Source organism: Myxocyprinus asiaticus, chromosome 11 (assembly GCF_019703515.2).
Source record: "Myxocyprinus asiaticus isolate MX2 ecotype Aquarium Trade chromosome 11, UBuf_Myxa_2, whole genome shotgun sequence".
In the NCBI taxonomy this organism is placed as follows: domain Eukaryota; kingdom Metazoa; phylum Chordata; class Actinopteri; order Cypriniformes; family Catostomidae; genus Myxocyprinus; species Myxocyprinus asiaticus.
This window is the reverse complement of record NC_059354.1, coordinates 8,866,259-8,884,828: the sequence shown is the minus strand read 5'-3', so window position 1 is coordinate 8,884,828 and position 18,570 is coordinate 8,866,259. Positions and strand designations below refer to the sequence as shown.

The window sequence follows — 18,570 nt, the reverse complement described above, 5'->3', positions numbered from 1 at the left end:
AAAACTGTAATTTATGATATCTGCAACAGCATTTTCACTAGTAGAATTTCACACTGAGCTGTCATTCACTCCTGTACAAAACACAATTACAGAAATCTATAATTAATTTCTTACCAGTTGAAATTTCAATTTCATATCAGCAATGCACTTCTTACTAGTAAAAAGACCATATGTTTTTGATATCAATAATGACATTGTTACTAGTACAAATATACATTTCTGATATCAACAATTGAATTACAACCAGTGAAAATGCTCATTTTTTTATAGCTGTAAATATTTCATCATGTTAGAATTGATATTTCAGATATCTAAAATGGATTTCAGATATCTATAAATTGTAGAGTAATTACAGATATCTAAAAATGTTTTTACTAGTTACAAGCACATTACAGATTTCAGAAATTAACATGCACTTGTGAAAACCAAATTACTGATATAAAAAAATGAGCATTTTCACTAGTTGCAATTTAATTACAAGATATCAGTAAGAAGTGCATTGCTGATGTGAAATTGGAATTTCAACTAGTAAGAAATTAATTATCGATTTCTGTAATTGCGTTTTGTACAGGAGTGAACGACAGATCTACTTGTGAAAATGCTGTTACAGATATCAAGAATTGCAGTTTTTACTAATGAAAATTCAATTTTTGATTTCAAGAATGTGTATTTCTGGGAGTAATAGTGTCATTTTGTATATCAAGAATTAAAGTTTTTAGTGCAAATGTAATTGCTGATTTCAAGAATTTGCATTCTAACTAGTGAAAATTGAATTGTTGATTTTAATAATTCAAATCTTGCGAATGATTAAAAGTCAATTCTGCTTGCCATATAGATATCTGTAATTGCGTTTTGGAGTGAATGACAGATCAGTGTGAAAATGTACTATTGAAAATGCAGTTACAGATTCAGTAGTAGACTAAAGTTGAAATTTAATTTTTGATATCAAGAATGTGTATTTCTGCAAGTAATGACGTCTTTTTTTGATATCAAGAATTAAAGGTTTTACTTGTGCAAATGTAATTACTGATATAAAAAAAATCCGTAATTGCATTGCTGATATCAAGGGTTAGTTGAATTGTTGGTATATATTCATATCCTGCACATGAGTCAATTCGGCCTGCCATATGTGATAGTGTGCATAGCATGTTTAGTAAATAATGTTTTCTATTTGTTGTCACTTAAAATGCTTTATAATTAAAAAAGATACTCTACCTTCTACATTTTGACCTTTAGGTGCCGACAAGAACATATGCGAGATATTTTTATCTGTTTCCTTGAGAAAAGCAATATTTTTTCTGTCCTAACACAGAAATCAGAAGGCAGTTCCTTAAACTGTGTTACACAATGTGTCTTTATTCTGATTCATTACACACACACACACACACACACACACACACACACACACACACACACACACACACACACACACACACACACATGTTGGTTTTGCTATACTTGTGAGGACCCTCCATAGACATAATGATTTTTATACTGTACAAACTGTAGATTCTATCCCCTAACCCTAACCCTACCCCTAAACCTAACCCTCACAAAAAACTTTCTGCATTTTTACATCCCCCCCCCCCAAAAAAAAAAAAAACATCATTTAAAATGCCATTTCCCTTGTGAGGACCACCCAAAAGGTCCTCACAACCAGAAATGTCCTCAGAACAGGTTGATTCTCAATACTTGGTCCTCACAAGTATAGCAAAACCTGTACACACACGCGCGCACACGCGCACACACGCACACACAGACACACACACACTTTTTCCAGTGGTTCAATCTGCAGTGATGAGCGCAGCTCTCTCGTTCAGGACTGTTGAACTCAAACTCATCCTCATTTTGCTCTTTCATCACATCAACATCAGCATTCACTGCAGGACTGTGTCCACAGGTAACGTTTCTCATTTTTTATACTCTTTTAAAAAAACAGAGTCGCTTTATAATGCAGTTTCCTGCAGCTTACTTCATATAATTGTACCAGTGCTCACTCTGAAATAACGTTTATTTGAAAGAAACACCAGGAGAGCATTTTTCTGTAAAGATTACACTAAACGAAAGTGAGGCATCATCAAACATGGGCAAACAAATTCTGGCTTACTTTCTACCTTCTGACATCTAATATTCGAAATATAATGTAATCAAATGTGGAAAGTTGCATTCAATTTATTTTAGTCGTCTCAAATCAAAACTTTCCATCGTACATTGCAATATATGCCCATAAACTGTATATAATATATAATAAGCCAAAAGCTTGATGTTATTTCTCCGTGTGAATTTACGCGTAGTAAGCTATAAATGCAAAACTGATTTTTTTTTATTATTATTTTTTTGTTTTACTCCATGCATTGTATTATGTTTATATATATATATATATATATATATATATATATATATATTAGCTGTCTTAACAGATGTTTGGTGAAAGCTGTCCATCACTCTCTTTGAAATAAATCGCAGGTCTGAATGAGTGAGAGCGATAGAAGATGGCCATTCATGTGGAAGGACTGCTGGCCATTGTTATCTTTTACGTGTTGATTTTAATTGTTGGAATCTGGGCGGCGTGGAAGAACAAGAACTCCGGCATCTCTGAGGGAATAGACCGCAGTGAGACGATCATGGTCGGCGGGCGAGACATTGGACTGTTTGTAGGTGGATTTACAATGACTGGTGAGTCTGACCATCTCAGTCCATTTCACTAGCCATTTACTTTTTATTAACTTCAATATTTTATATAATATGAGTTTATAAGATACTTTCATTTTAACACTCTGAATATCCTGTGATGTATGATTCTCATTTGATAAAAATGAGTTTTTTTTTTTTTTTTCTGCATTTATATAATTAAGAAGCAAATATCAGGTAGCCTACATATATGTTAACACTTTACATTAAGGTTCCATTAGTTACTATTAGTTAAAAATATTATTTAACATGAACTAACAAATAACAATACTTTTACAGCATTTATTAATGCTAATTTCAACATCTACATTTTTAATATAAAAATTTGTATTTGTTAATGTTAATTAATGCATTATGAACCAATGGAACCTTATTGTAGGTGTTACCGTATGTCAGAAATAACATCGATAAACCAAATTGCTGACAGATTGATTTATTTGTTTGCATGTGTTTACGCATGTATTGTGTATGCATGGAGTGTGTGTGATCATTGATAATGCAAATTAAATAGCTGAAATATTATTTGTTTTAAAGCAGGGTCAAAAATTAAAGGGGGCTTGGGGCAAAAATGCCACCAAAATGACAAAAATGCCCCTGAAATTCAAAATGTTGGGGGAATAAATGCCCCTGTAATTATTTTTCTCTTTTATTTATAACATCTAATACATTTCTTAATATTTTATTAAGCCAAGTTATGCACATTATCACATAAAATATGATTTGATGTTGATTTAATTGGGTAAGAGGTAATATATTCTCAATCTAATTATTCAGACTGAGAACTTATGTTAACAAATTGATTAATTTGAAGTATTTAAATAAAAGGATAACGCAGTATATCTTTTATTAGAAAAAAATGCCCTCATAAGCGTAAATAATGCCCCTGAAAATCAAATCCACAGGGCAATTATTGCCCCCATATGAAAAAGTTAATTTCTGACACTGTTTTGAAGGAAGTCATGCAACATTTAAAATGAACTTAGATCCTTTCCTCTTTTTTCTTGTGTTGCTATTAGAAGTAAAGCCTGAGGGTTCAATCTTTCGTCTGAGAATTTTAAATTATTAATTTTTTGCGCTGATATGCTAATTAAAAATGCAAGAAGCTTTTCATTTGTTCTGTTTGCTTAATTAGGATATTTAAAATTAGTATATTAATCAAGGGATTTATAGCGTTTGTGTGCTGTTTTGATGTATAGCTGCTGAAGAACTCTCACACACACACACACACACACACACACACACACACACACACACACACACACACACACACCCTGTAAAAGATCATTCATTTAAACCTTAATCTTTACAATAATAACAAATGAAAGGACACAAAGCAGAGACACAGCAAGCTTCTGTGTCTAGTTATTTCTCACTCTTTGCCTCATTGCAGCCACATGGGTTGGAGGGGGTTATATCAACGGCACTGCAGAGTACGTGTATCTGCCCGGCTCTGGTTTGGCTTGGGCTCAGGCACCATTTGGTTACGCACTCAGCTTGGTAGTAGGTGAGATGACTTTACGTTTATGAATTCATCATTCTACTTGAAGGCCAATGTCTTTCATATCAATGCAAAACTGTGAAATTGTGCTACCACATTAAGGACCCTTTGAAAAACCAAATTGAGTTTTGTGGCTTTTAGTCCATGTCTGTTAGATTTACGGTCATCTATATGCTAGTGGACTCCTAAAAGTTGACAAATAAACAATTCACTTTTAGGAGAGATTTATGTAGGACTAAAAGAAAATTAACAATTCCACGCAGAACAACTTAACGACGGACTGGTACCAGGAAGTCTGAATTTCTCGCATCTGACAAATCTCAACTGCCTTAAGATCAGAGATGAATCGGGGGAAAGCACAACAAAACTCCTCTCTCCTCTTTCTGTTAATCAGATAAACCCCCGACTCATCACATGACTGACCAGACCATTTGCTTATGGTGGCCGTGGCAACCCATGAAATCACAGAACGAAGGCCTCCATATGCTTCAATATAATGAGCTCTCTACACTTAAAATTATTATAATAATCATGAGGCATATTTCTGGCTTATCATCTCACATGAAGCTTAATTCATAAACATTTGACATGGACTTTGGGCTTTTCTTATTTCACTACTAACCAATACATAGCCGTGTGTAGGATTTTATCCAAAATGTACAAGTGCATCTTATGCAGATGATAACCACGACAAGTAGGTTCCTTAAAATGTGTAATGTATCATCCATGTTGTAAAACCAATAAATTAACCATTATGATTTTTAATCAGGTATTTTCATGTTTTGTAACTAGCATGTTGAATATTCATGAAAGTATGTCATATTTACTATCGTTGAGTTTCATTTTGCTTGTTTCGAATGCTAATGAAGGTTATTTTCTAATATTCCTTAGCATAATTATGATATTAAAGTTCATGATTAAACATTGCCCTATTTTGAGCAGGAAACAGAACAATAGCCCATAAATTATTTATCTGGAGGGGAGGACAGAAATGACCATTTGACCCAGCAAAAGACACTTCTGATTGGGTAGAATTCCTTTGGGGGTTGGACTAAACAGAAGGGGGTTGAAAGGCCAGGCCTGACCACCATTGTCCTCTCTTCTTCTCTCTTCCCTCTCTTCTCTGCTCTATGGCTTTCACACACTTGGACATCGGTTCTGGGGTCCATTCATCTTCTGTATAAACTCACTCACCAACCCGTGTTTATGTTTGTTTGTCCATGTGTTAGTTTAGTTGTTTGTTAGTTTAGTTGTATGGTTTAGTTTAGTTAGTAAAGTCTTGTTTGTATTCAAGGAGAACTTGACTGTGTATTTGATTAAATCATATCGGTCCCTTGAAATCTGTCGATCTTAAGCTACATGCTTATAAAGAGTATTTCAATCTATTTGTGATATTATTTTCAATGGCCATGAAAGTAGTATTACTGTAAGAATTAATCTTATGTTCTGATAAACTCATCGCTGGCCGAAGACTTTGATCGGACGTAAACATTAATTCTTTTAATATTCCCCATATCAAATGCTAATTCCTTTATTGAGCTAAATTCCTTGCATATAAATTATTAGCAGATACAATGAGCCTGTTGTATTACGTATTGAATGGTGGAGAATTTTAATCAGATTTCTAATCTGCTCAGGTGTCATTTATCTCAAACTTGGCCAAGATTCTTAAATTAATTAATTATTCGTATTTTCTTACATATCTAGTATATGCATTTAAAATGTACAGTCTTTCTCATCCAAAAAACAGCCCTAAAATAGTGATGACTCATCTTGCATGTAAAGTGTATATATTTTTTGTGCAATCAAATGCTGTCTAGAAAGAGATTGCCCCTCCACCTAAAACCACCTACCTCTGACTAGCAATAGCAAATAGGAAATCATGGTTCATGGCTGTGAAGTAAACTAAAGGCCATTGGCTATTTAAAAAAATGGATAATATCTTTGAAATGTCCCGTCACAACTTCCTGTTTCATGAGGAAATACGTCAACACAGGTGTGACGAGAAGGAGGGCCCTCCACCTCGTCACCACAGGAAATCATCAAGCGCAGTTGTCATGTGCATTATTAAATTGGGTCATTCAAATATAATTCAGAACATAACTCTGATGTATACTGATGTTATTTAGTACACACACTTTTCAAATTGTCCCTACAACATAGTGTGTAGCATCATGATCACACAGGAAATCGACAAGCTGCTTCCATGTGCATGTACCCTAAAATCAACTCCATTATGCAGAAATTATAACAAGCGCTATCCTCCTTAGAAATTTTTACATCAATTCAAATATTTTCATTTTTTCCTGTGGTGCTACTATAGCACATTGCGCAAGTAATCTCCAAGAAGTGGAATCTAGTCCCATGGAAACCAGGAAATAATCACACTCACTCCAAAATTTGGGTTCTGGTTCAGTGTAAACCATCATTTAATTGCCAACAAAAGCCTTCATCAGCCAACTAACAAAGGACAATGCATCTATGTAAACTTCTGCAGTTAATTCAGGATGGACTTCAAAGACATTAGTCATTCATCTTAAAGATTGTATTTTTATTTTTAAAACACTGAACCTTAACGCTTAATTTACAAATTTAAAACCATGACTTGCACTACACACAAATAACTAATATTGGCATTATATTCATGTTGTTTAGCCAGAGGGGAACTGGCCCCCTCTGTGAGCCTGGTTTCTCCCAAAGTTTCATCTTATGGAGTTTTGTGTTCCTTGCCACAGTCGCCTTCAGCTTGCTCACAGGGGTTCTAAATACAATTATTATTTAATTATTTAATTTTTATACACATTTTACAATAATATTTAATCAAACTACCAATGATCACTGTAAGACATTATAGATCTTACAATTTCATAAATTTTTTTTTTGAAATTTGTAATGCATGATTTCCTGTAAAGCTGCTTTGAAACGATTTGTGTTGTGAAAAATGCTTTACAAATAAAAATGACTTGACTTGACTTGAAATAATCATGTTAAGTCTGAGATTCTGGTTCTAGTTCCATGGAAACCAGGAAATAATCATGTTCACTCCAAGATGCGGGTTCTAGTCCTTTGGAAACCGGGAAAGAATCACATTCACTCCGAGACGTGGATTCTAGGTCCATGTAAAACAGTAAATAATCACGTTCACTCTGAGATTCAGGTTATAGTTTCATGGAAACCAGGAAATAATCCTGTTTACTCTGGGATGTACATTTTGATCCCATGGAAACCAGGCAATAATCACGTTCACGCCGAGATGCAGGTTCTAGTCCTTTGGAAACCAGGAAATAATCATGTTCACTCTGGGACGTGGGTTTTGATCCCATGGAAACCAGAAAATATTCCCGTTCACTCCGAGATGCAGGTTCTAGTACCTTGGAAACCAGAAAATAATCACGTTCACTCTGGGACGTGGGTTTTGATCCCATTGAAACCAGGAAGTTATCATGTTCACTCTGAGGTGCAGGTTCTAGTCCTTTGGAAACCAGGAAATAATCATGTTCTCTCCGAGATGTGGGTTCTAATCCCTTGAAAACCAGGAAATAATCACGTTCACTCAAAGATACGGGCTCTAATCCCATGGAAACCAGGAAATAATCACATTCACTCTATGATGCGGGTTCTAGTCTCATGGAAACCAGGAAACAATCACATTCACTCCAAGATGCAGGTTCTGGTCCCAATGGAAACAAGGTAATAATCACGGTCACTCCGAGACCTGGGTTATGGTCCCATGGAAACCAGGATATAATCACATTTACTCTGGGATGTGGGTTTTCGTCCCATGGAAAACAAGAAATGATCCTGTTAAATCCAAGACTTGGATTTTGATCCCAGAAACCAGGAAATAATCACGTACACTCCGAGATGCTGGTTATAGTCCTTTGGAAACCAGGAAAGAATCACATTCACTCCGAGACGTGGGTTCTAGGCCCATGTAAAACAGTAAATAATCACGTTCACTCTGAGATTCAGGTTATAGTTTCATGGAAACCAGGAAATAATCCCGTTTACTCTGGGATGTACATTTTGATCCCATGGAAACCTAATCACGTTCACGCCGAGATGCAGGTTCTAGTCCTTTGAAAACCAGGAAATAATCATGTTCACTCTGGGACGTGGGTTTTGATCCCATGGAAACCAGAAAATATTCCCGTTCACTCCGAGATGCAGGTTCTAGTACCTTGGAAACCAGAAAATAATCACGTTCACTCTGGGACATGGGTTTTGATCCCATTGAAACCAGAAAGTTATCATAATCACTCTGAGATGCAGGTTCTAGTCCTTTGGAAACCAGGAAATAATCATGTTCTCTCCGAGATGTGGGTTCTAATCCCTTGAAAACCAGGAAATAATCACGTTCACTCCAAGATACGGGCTCTAGTCCCATGGAAACCAGGAAATAATCACATTCACTCTATGATGCGGGTTCTAGTCCCATGGAAACCAGGAAACAATCACATTCACTCCAAGATGCGGTTCTGGTCCCAATGGAAACAAGGTAATAATCACGGTCCCTCCGAGACCTGGGTTCTGGTCCCATGGAAACCAGGATATAATCACATTTACTCTGGGATGTGGGTTTTCATCCCATGGAAAAAAAGGGAAATGATCTTGTTAAATCCAAGACTTGGATTTTGATCCCTAGAAACCAAGAAATAATCACGTTCACTCCGAGATGCTGGTCATAGTCCTTTGGTAACCAGGAAATAATCACATTCACTCTGAGATGCTGGTTCTTGTCCCTTGGAAACCAGGAAATAGTCATGTTCACTCCAAGATGCGGGTTCTAGTCCCAATGGAAAAAAAAAGTAATACTCACTTTCACTCCGAGATGTGGGTTCTGGTCCCATGGAAACCAGGAAATAATCAAATTTACTCTGGGATGCGGGTTCTAGTCCAATGTAAACCAGGAAATAATCACATTTACTCTGAGACGTGGGTTCTAGTCACATGGAAACCAGGAAATAATCATGTTTACTCTGGGATGTGTATTTTGGTCCCATGAAATAAACTTGTTAACTTCAAGACATGGATTTTGAACCCATGGAAACCATGAAATAATGATTTTCACTCCGAGATGCTGGTTCTAGTCCTTTGATAACAGGAAATAATCTCGTTCACTCTAAGATGCTGGTTCTAGTCCCTTGGAAACCAGGAAATCATTACGTTCATTCCAAGAGGCAGGTTCTAGTACCATGGAAACCAGGAAATAATCACATTTACTCTGAGATGTGGGTTCTAGTCACATGGAAACCAGGAAATAATCATGTTTACTCTGGGATGTGGATTTTGGTCCCATGAAACAAAATTTGTTAACTTCAAGACATGGATTTTGAACCCATGGAAACCATGAAATAATCATTTTCACTCCAAGATGCAAGTTCTAGTCCCTTGGAAACCAGATAATATTCACGTTCATGCCGAGATGCAGGTTCTAGTCCTTTGGAAACCAGGAAATAATCATGTTCACTCTGGGACGTGGGTTTTGATCCCATGGAAACCAGAAAATATTCCCGTTCACTCCGAGATGCAGGTTCTAGTACCTTGGAAACCAGAAAATAATCACGTTCACTCTGGGACGTGGGTTTTGATCCCATTGAAACCAGGAAGTTATCATGTTCACTCTAAGATGCAGGTTCTAGTCCTTTGGAAACCAGGAAATAATCATGTTCTCTCCAAGATGTGGGTTCTAATCCCTTGGAAACCAGGAAATAATCACGTTCACACCAAGATACAGGCTCTGGTCCCATGGAAACCAGGAAATACTCACATTCACTCTATAATGCAGGTTCTAGTCCCATGGAAACCAGGAAACAATCACATTCACTCCAAGGTGTAGGTTCCGGTCCCAATGGAAACAAGGTAATAATCAGTCACTCTGAGACCTGGGTTCTGGTCCCATGGAAACAAGGATATAATCACATTTACTCTGGGATGTGGATATTGGTCCCATGAAGAACATGAAATAAACTTGTTAACTTCAAGATGTGGATTTTGATCCCATGGAAACCATGAAATAATAATTTTCACTCCGAGATGCTGGTTCTAGTCCTTTGATAACAGGAAATAATCTCGTTCACTACAAGATGCTGGTTCTAGTCCCATGGAAACCAGGAAATAATCATGTTCACTCCGAGATGCGAGTTCTAGTCCCTTGGAAACCAGAAAATATTCACGTTCATTCCAAGATGCGGGTTCTAGTCCCATGGAAACCAGGAAGTAATCACATTCACTCCAAGATGTGGGTTCTAGTCCCATGGAAACCAGGAAGTAATCACGTTCATTCCAAGATGTGTGTTCTAGTCCCATGGAAACCAGGAAATAATCACATTTACTCTGAGATGCAGGTTCTAGTCCCATGGAAACCAGGAAATAATAACATTCACTACAAGATGCAGGTTCTAGTCCCATGGGAACCAGGAAATAATCACATTTATTCCAAGACGTGGGTTCTAGTAATTTTGAAACTATGAAATAATCACATTCACTCCGAGATGTAGATTTGAGTCCCATGGAAATCAGGAAATAATCACGTTCACTCTGGGATGTGGGTTTTGGTCCCATGGAAAACGTCATGGATACTGGTGTAACCTCCGTTCCCTGATGGAGGGAACGAGACGTTGGTGATGATGTAGTGACACTAGGGGACACTAGGGGTCACTCTTGGGAGCCCGAGACACCTCTGGTCTTTGATAAAAGGCCAATGAAAATTGGCGAGTGGTATTTGCATGCCACTTCCCCGAACATACGGGTATAAAAGGAGCTGGTATGCAACCACTCATTCAGGTTTTACGCTGAGGAGCCAATATAAGGTCCGGCCATTTCAGCGGGTAGTTCAGCGTTGTGGCAGGAGGGACCAACGTCTCGTTCCCTCCATCAGGGAACGGAGGTTACACCAGTAACCATGACGTTCCCTATCTGTCACTCACTCGACGTTGGTGTCGATGTAGTGACACTAGGGGTCCCTATACAAAACGCCACAAGGCTGAACTGTGTTACGTGAACTGGCGGTGTGTGGTGGGCAGACTTGCTGTGTGCCTCATAGCCAGCACACCAGGTCGACACGTAACCTCCCCCAACACAGTTATGAGTGTCGAACGGCCCTTTTTGGGGACAAGTCGACTACCCAGAGATAGAGACAGGCTAAACCCAGTCATGGCCTCTTTCCCCTTCTCTTTTTCCACTCCCTAAAAAAGAAGGGGGATTATCCGACTGGGCCGCCAGGTCTAGTCGGGGGGTGTCCCTCCCAAGGGGAGGACACCGCGGAGACCACACCTCGCCCCAAGAGAGGGGGGATATTTAAGTGGAAGAATACATCACATGGTCTTTCCAACCATGTGGAGAGCCTTCAAGGTAGATCCTACCCAATGGGGGAGGAGTTACTACAACATGGAGACTGAGGGGCTCTGCCCAAGGAAGACGCAGTTTGCCAGTAGGGAAACGAACTAGCGGAAGATATAGATCGCATGGGGTTAGCCTTACAGGGAACCGCCACATGCGGAGCACCTACCCCAGAACCGGGCTCTTAGTTAGCGCGTGTACTGGGCCGGCAGCGAGTCTCTCCGAAAACTCGACTGCCACAGGGCTCGGAGGAAGTCAACCAGGGAACAACCTTTGTGAACACTACTGGGAATTAACAGCGCACGTCTTCAGCTCAAAAGGAGGTGGAAGGCGCTATGTGCAAGCGATACACCCGGCCGGCTATCCCGGGCTTATCCGCTTGTGTTGCGTGCCACTACCTGGGATGAAACCGGTTCCACCCGGAGGTTGTAGAACCTTGCAAAGGTGTTGGGTGTTGCCCAGCCCGCTGCTCTGCAATGTCTGTTAGAGAGGCACCTCTGGCCAGGGCCCAAGAAGCCGCTACACCACGAGTAGAATGGGCTCGTAGCCCTACCGGGGGCGGCATGTTTTGGGCGAGACATGCCATAGTTATGGCGTCAATGAGCCAGTGGGCGATCCTCTGCTTGGAGACAGCGCTTCCTTTCCGCTGTGCACCGAAGCAGACAAAGAGCTGCTCAGAGAGTCTAAAGCTCTGCGTGCGATCCAAATAGATGCGCAAAGCGCGCACCGGACACAGCAACGCCAGGGCTGGGTCTGCCTCCTCCTGGGGCAGCGCTTGCAGGTTCACCACCTGGTCTCTAAAAGGAGTGGTGGGAACCTTGGGCACATAGCCCGGTCGGGGGTCTCAGGATCACGTGAGAATAGCCCGGACCGAACTCCAGGCACGATTCGCTGACAGAGAACGCTTGCAGGTCACCTACCCTCTTGATGGAAGTGAGCGCAGTCAGGAGGGCAGTCTTCAAGGAGAGTGCCTTAAGCCCGGCTGACTGCAAAACTCAAAGGGGGCTCTCTGTAGACCCTGAAAAACTACAGAGGTCCGATGAGGGAACAAGGCGTGGCCTGGAGGGATTCAGCCTCCTGGCGCCTCTTAGGAACCTGATGATCAGATTATGCTTCCCTAAGGACTCACCGTCGACTGCGTCATGGTGTGCTGCTATGGCAGCAACGTACACCTTCAAGGTGGAAGGGGACAGCCTCCCTTCCAACCTCTCTTGCAGGAAGGAAAGCACTGATCTGACTGCGCACCTCTGGGGGTCTTCCTGATGGGAAGAACACCACTTAGTGAACAGACACCACTTAAAGGCATACAGGCGCCTCGTAGAGGGAGCCCTAGCCTGAGTGAATGTGTCTACCACCCCAGGTGTCTACCTTCCGCGTCCCGTCCAGGGGCCAGACATGGAGATTCCAGAGGTCTGGGCACGGGTGCCGGATGGTGCCCCTTCCCTGAGAAAGAAGGGCCTTTCTCAGGGGAATTTGCCCGGGGGGAGCTGTCACGAGGAGCGTGAGGTCCGAGCACCACGTCTGGGCGGGCCAGTAGGGTGCTTACCAGGACGACCTTCTCCTCGTCCTCCCTGACCTTGCACAGGGTCTGTGCGAGCAGGCTCACTGGGGAAAACGCATATTTGCGAATGCCAGGGGACCAGCTGTGTGCCAGCGCGTCTATGCCGAGGAAGGCCTCGGTGAGGGCGAACCAGAGCGGGCAGTGGGAGGATTCTTGGGAGGCGAACAGGTGCACCTGTGCCTGACTGAATCGACTCCAAATCAGCTGGACCACCTGAAGGTGGAGTCTCCACTCTCCCTTGAGGGTAACCTGTTGTTACGGCGCATCCGCCGAAGTGTTGAGGTTGCCCGGGATGTGAGTGGCTTGCAGCGACTTGGTGCTGCTAACTCCGTTGGAGGAGACGGCGGGCGAGTTATGACATACAGCGGGAGCGCAGACCGCCTTGGCGGTTGACATATGCTACCGCTGCCGTGCTGTCTGTCCGAACTAGCACGTGCTTGCCCTGGATCAACGGCCGGAACCTCCGCAGGGCGAGCAGAATTGCCAGTAACTCGAGGCAGTTGATGTGCCAACGCAGCTGCGGACCCGTCTAGAGGCCGGCAGCTGCATGCCCGTTGCCAACAGTGCCCCAGCCCATTTTGAAGGCGTCTGTCGTGACCACGACGCGCCTGGAGACCAGTTCTAGCGGAACACCTGCTCGTGGAAACGAGAGGTCGGTCCAAGGGCTGAAAAGACAGTGACAGACCGACGTAATGGCCATGCGGTGTGTCCCGTGGCGCCATGCCCATCTCGGGACTCGAGTCTGGAGCCAGTGCTGAAGCGGCCTCATATGCATCAACCCGAGCGGGGTGGCCACCGCCGAGGACGCCATATGCCCCAGGAGCCTCTGAAAATGTTTCAGTGGAACCGCTGTTTTCTGTTTGAACGCCTTCAAACAGGCCAGCACCGACTGGGCGCGCTCGTTCGTAAGGTGCGCCGTCAAGGAGACTGAGTCCAACTCCAAACCGAGAAAAGAGATGCTCTGAACCGGGAGGAGCTTGCTCTTTTCCCAGCTGACCCGAAGCCCTAGTCGGCTGAGGTGTGAGAGCACCAGGTCCCTGTGTGCGCATAACCCGTCTCGAGAGTGAGCTAGGATTAGCCAGTCATCGAGATAGTTGAGAATGCGAATGCCCACCTCCCTTAACGGGGCAAGGGCAGCCTCTGCGATCTTCGTAAAGACGCGAGGAGACAGGGACAGGCCGAAAGGGAGGACTTGTACCGATACGCCTGACCCTCGAACGCAAACCGCAGGAAGGGTCTGTGTCGAGGAAGGATCGAGACGTGAAAGTACGCATCCTTCGGGTCTACCGCCGCGAACCAATCTTGATGCTGGACGCTCGCTAGAATGCGTCTTTGCGTCAGCATCTTGAACGGGAGTCTGTGTAAGGCCCGGTTCAGTACTCGCAGGTCCAAGATTGGCCGCAACCCACCGCCTTTTTTCGGTACAATGAAGTAGGGGCTGTAAAACCCCCTCTTCATCTCGGCTGGAGGGACAGGTTCTATCGCGTCCTTCCGTAGGAGGGTAGCGATCTCCGCGCAAGGTAGCAGCGTTTCCATCTTTCACCAAGGTGAAGTGGACACCGCTGGACCTGGGCGGATGCCCAGCGAAGTGAATCGTGCAGCCGAGTCGGACGGTCCGGACCAGCCCTCGCGATGGACTGGAAAGCGCAAGCCATGCACCCGAGTTCCGCGCAAGGGGGACCAAAGGGACAACGTCATCGGATGTACCGGCGGGTGGGGCCTTGCGGCGGGGCGGAGCTTGAGGTGCCACACCACATCGTGGCCGTGCTGAGTCCGAGGACATCGAAGCACTTACCTGGCTCCTTGTGACCACCCCCGGAACAGCCTGGGACGGGGGAGGAAGAGGCCTGTCCTCATGACCCGTGGAGACTGTCACATCGGGGGCGGATTTGTGCCACAGCTGGGCGCTCAGGGCGGGAGACCGCCGCTGGAGCGCCAACCTGCCAAATGGAGTGGTGGACGGTGGTCATGATGCCAGCCGTACACACCGAATATGTGACCCAGGGAACAAGGAAACCACTCTTGCGGAGCTCTTGAGTACTGCAGCCACTTGGGCATGCAGCGCAATTAAATGCAAAAGGTAACAAAAAGAAGATCTGCTTACCAGCTCCAGAGCAGCGGGTTTCGTTGTCCCTGGGTCGCCCGTCTCAGGGGCGCTTCGAAGACCTCCATGGGTTCTTCGGTGCCGGCTGTGAGACGGGTGGCGTCGGCTTCCTGCGGTGGGCTCCACACCGGGGCCGGGCCGGAGGGGCGGGCTGCGGCGGAGCCGGTGCAGTCACCGCAGGGGGACGCCCTCGGCGATGAGTAGATGGGGGGATCTTGAGCCACGCCGGGGCAGGACAAGCCGGCTAGCATCCATCTACTGCTCTACCATCGAGAACTGCTGGGCAAAGTCCTCGACAGTGTTGCCGAATAGGCCCGCCTGGAAAATGGGGGCAGCAAGGAATCGTGTCCTGTCGGCCTCACCCATCTCGACCAGGTTGAGCCAAAGGTGGCGCTCCTGGACCACTAGTGTGGCCATCGTCCGCCCGGGAGACCGCGCCGTGACCTCCGTCGCTCGGAGAGCGAGGTCGGTCGCCGAGCGCAGTTCCTGCATCAATCCCGGGGCGGAACTACCCTCGTGCAGTTCCTTTAGCGCCTTGGCGGACTTGCAGGAGAGCCATGGCGTGCAGGGCGGAGGCGGCTTGTCCAGCAGCGCCGTAGGCTTTGACCGTCAGAGACGACGTAAACCTACAGGCCTTGGACGGGGGCTTTGGGCACCCACGCCAGGTGGCGGCGCTCTGCGGGCATAGGTGTACCGCGAGCGCCTTTATCCACCGGGAGATTGCCGAATAACCCTTGGCCGCCCCACCATCGAGGGTAGTGAGAGCGGGGAAGCTGAAAAGATCGGGACCAGGCAGTAAAAGGTGCCTCCCGCGATCTTGTCAGCTCTTCATGCACTTCCGGGAAGAAAGGAACGGGGCGGGGCGTGACTAGAGCGGTGAAATCCACTCTAACCGACGCTCGCGGCTGTCCGGGAAAGCATGTCGTCACCTCCGCGTCAGCCTGTGACTGGGCGATCGACCCCGAAGGGAGGAGCCCAGCCGAGGCTTCCGACTGGACGAGCCCGCTCTCCGATGCTGCGTTCGAGAGCTCATCACTTTCGCGGGCTCCGAATAAGAGGTCGAACTCGCCGTGAGACGAGCCGGCGGACTCACCCGGAAGCCCGATCGGGGCAGACGAGCGTGCTGGGGAATGGGAGTTCCGCGGGGGGATACCCGGCGGAGGCGGTCCCATTGGGGTCCCCAAATCGCCCCCAGTGCTAGCCGCGCTGGCCTCAAACCCGTGGGTAAAAGGACCGAGGCGGGAGCCTCTGGGGTGGCTCGCTTCCTTACGAAGGCGAGCTGCGACCGCAACGTTGCCATGGACACATTCTCGCAATGAGAATGTGACCATCCACGAACGCTGTCTCCGCGTGAGCAGTGCCCAGACACGAAAGACAGTGATCGTGACCGTTAGAAGGCGAGAGATAACGAGCACAACCAGGAATAACACACAATCGGAAAAGCATCTTTAAAAAGACGCGTCTTTAAAAAGACGTTCCGTGTGTGCGCTCTTTTAGAGAAATATATACTCTTTTAGAGGGGAAAAATGCTCTTTCAGAAAATATACTCTCTAGTTTTTCTGCCGAAGCGCCCAGGGGCGTTCTCTGCAGTGCACCAGTGCAGAGGAGGGAGAAGCCGCTGAAATGCGCCGTCAGATCCAGCAGGTGAATGAACAGTAGTATTCAGCTCAATGAGCATGACCGTTCGGCTCCGAAGAGAAAATCTGAATGAGTGGTTGCATACCAGCTCCTTTTATACCCGTATGTTCGGGGGAGTGGCATGCAAATACCACTCGCCAATTTTCATTGGCCTTTTATCAAAGACCAGAGGTGTCTCGGGCTCCCAAGAGTGACCCCTAGTGTCCCCTAGTGTCACTACATCGACACCAACGTCGAGTGAGTGACAGATAGGGAACAGGAAATAATCTTGTTAACTTCAAGACATGGATTTTGATCCCATGGAAACCAGGAAATAATCACATTCATTTCAAGATGTTGGTTCTAGTCCTTTGAAACCCAGGAAATAATCACGTTCACTCCAAGAGATGGGTTCTGGTGCCATGGAAACCAGTAAGTAATCGTGTTAACTTCAAGACACGGGTTCTGGTGCCATAGAAACCAGGAAGTAATCATGTTCACTCCAAGACACAGGGTCTGGTGCCATAGAGACCAGGAATTAATCGTGTTCACCCCAAGACACAGGTTCTGGTGCCATGGAAATCAGAAAATAATTGTGTTCATTCCAAGACATGGGTTCTGGTGTCATGAAAACCAGGAAATAATCAGAGACGCTTTTTTGTCCTAAAATTAAATTTTTACTCCACTGACAGTTACGTTTAGGTTTGGGGTTGGGATAGAGTAAATAAAATATTTATTCATGTTGACTGTATTACATATTTTTAAACAAAAAAGTCCAACTCGCTTTTGGCACCACCCTGTTTACATTTCACCCTGGAAACTGGTCAACAAATCTTCAGTTTCAGCCACAGGGGGCAGTGCTTCAAATTTCACTAAGTACTGACCAATTTCAGTGGCAGAACTTTCGACCTCCTATCACTGAATTCCCAGTGTGATCAGTCTGTTTGTTGTACAGTTATCAATTTCTCTTTTCTTCTGTTAGGTGGCTTATTCTTTGCAAAACCCATGCGCTCAAGGGGTTACGTGACTATGCTCGACCCCTTCCAGCAGCTCTATGGGAAGAGAATGGGTGGACTTCTCTTCATTCCAGCTTTACTTGGAGAGATATTCTGGTCTGCTGCTATTTTATCAGCATTGGGTATGACAACACTATGAACACTAAATATCACTTCACCGCTTCACCTTTATGAAATGTATAACCTGTGCTAAAAAATTATTTTATACTTTAATGATAGCAACTTTAAATTCTCTGTTCTCTGTACAGGTGCAACACTGAGTGTGATTGTAGACATCAACATCAACATGTCTGTTGTGATATCTGCTTTAATTGCTATTTTCTACACACTGGTGGGTGGACTGTATTCCGTAGCGTACACTGATGTCGTTCAACTTTTCTGCATTTTTCTGGGTTTGGTGAGTCTTCGATTAGGATGCATTGCTACAAACATGCAAATATGACAGCTGGCGAGGATGTAACATTTCCACACAACTAATTAAATCATTTTTAATTATTATGGACATGACAACAGCATTAATCAGTCATGATTAACACTCTAATAAGCTAATTGTGTCTGCAATAAAATCATTGGTTAATGTGAACTTAATTTACACTGCACAGATCAATGCTTTTGGAAAGTGTTCTCCACTCTAGCCATTTTGGTTAGATGTTCCATGATGCTTAAAATATTTCAAATAGGTCATTTTCAGATAATTGTTGAACATTTGTCTGTTCAACAAAACAAAAACTAATTTCGAGCT

At 44.2% G+C, this 18,570-nt stretch overlaps 1 protein-coding gene across 1 annotated transcript in view; it reads left to right on the top strand.

Annotated features, from left to right (window-relative positions):
• Positions 1–1,796: 1,796 nt before the first annotated feature.
• LOC127447754 (high-affinity choline transporter 1) overlaps positions 1,797–18,570 on the top strand; it is a 30,377-nt gene continuing 13,603 nt past the window's right edge. Inside the window, exons 1-5 of the mRNA XM_051709799.1 lie at positions 1,797–1,900; positions 2,467–2,676; positions 4,082–4,195; positions 17,795–17,950; positions 18,077–18,225. Coding sequence (XP_051565759.1) covers positions 2,493–2,676; positions 4,082–4,195; positions 17,795–17,950; positions 18,077–18,225 — 603 coding nt within the window. The 5' untranslated portion in view covers positions 1,797–1,900; positions 2,467–2,492. The remainder of the gene's footprint in view (positions 1,901–2,466; positions 2,677–4,081; positions 4,196–17,794; positions 17,951–18,076; positions 18,226–18,570) is intronic.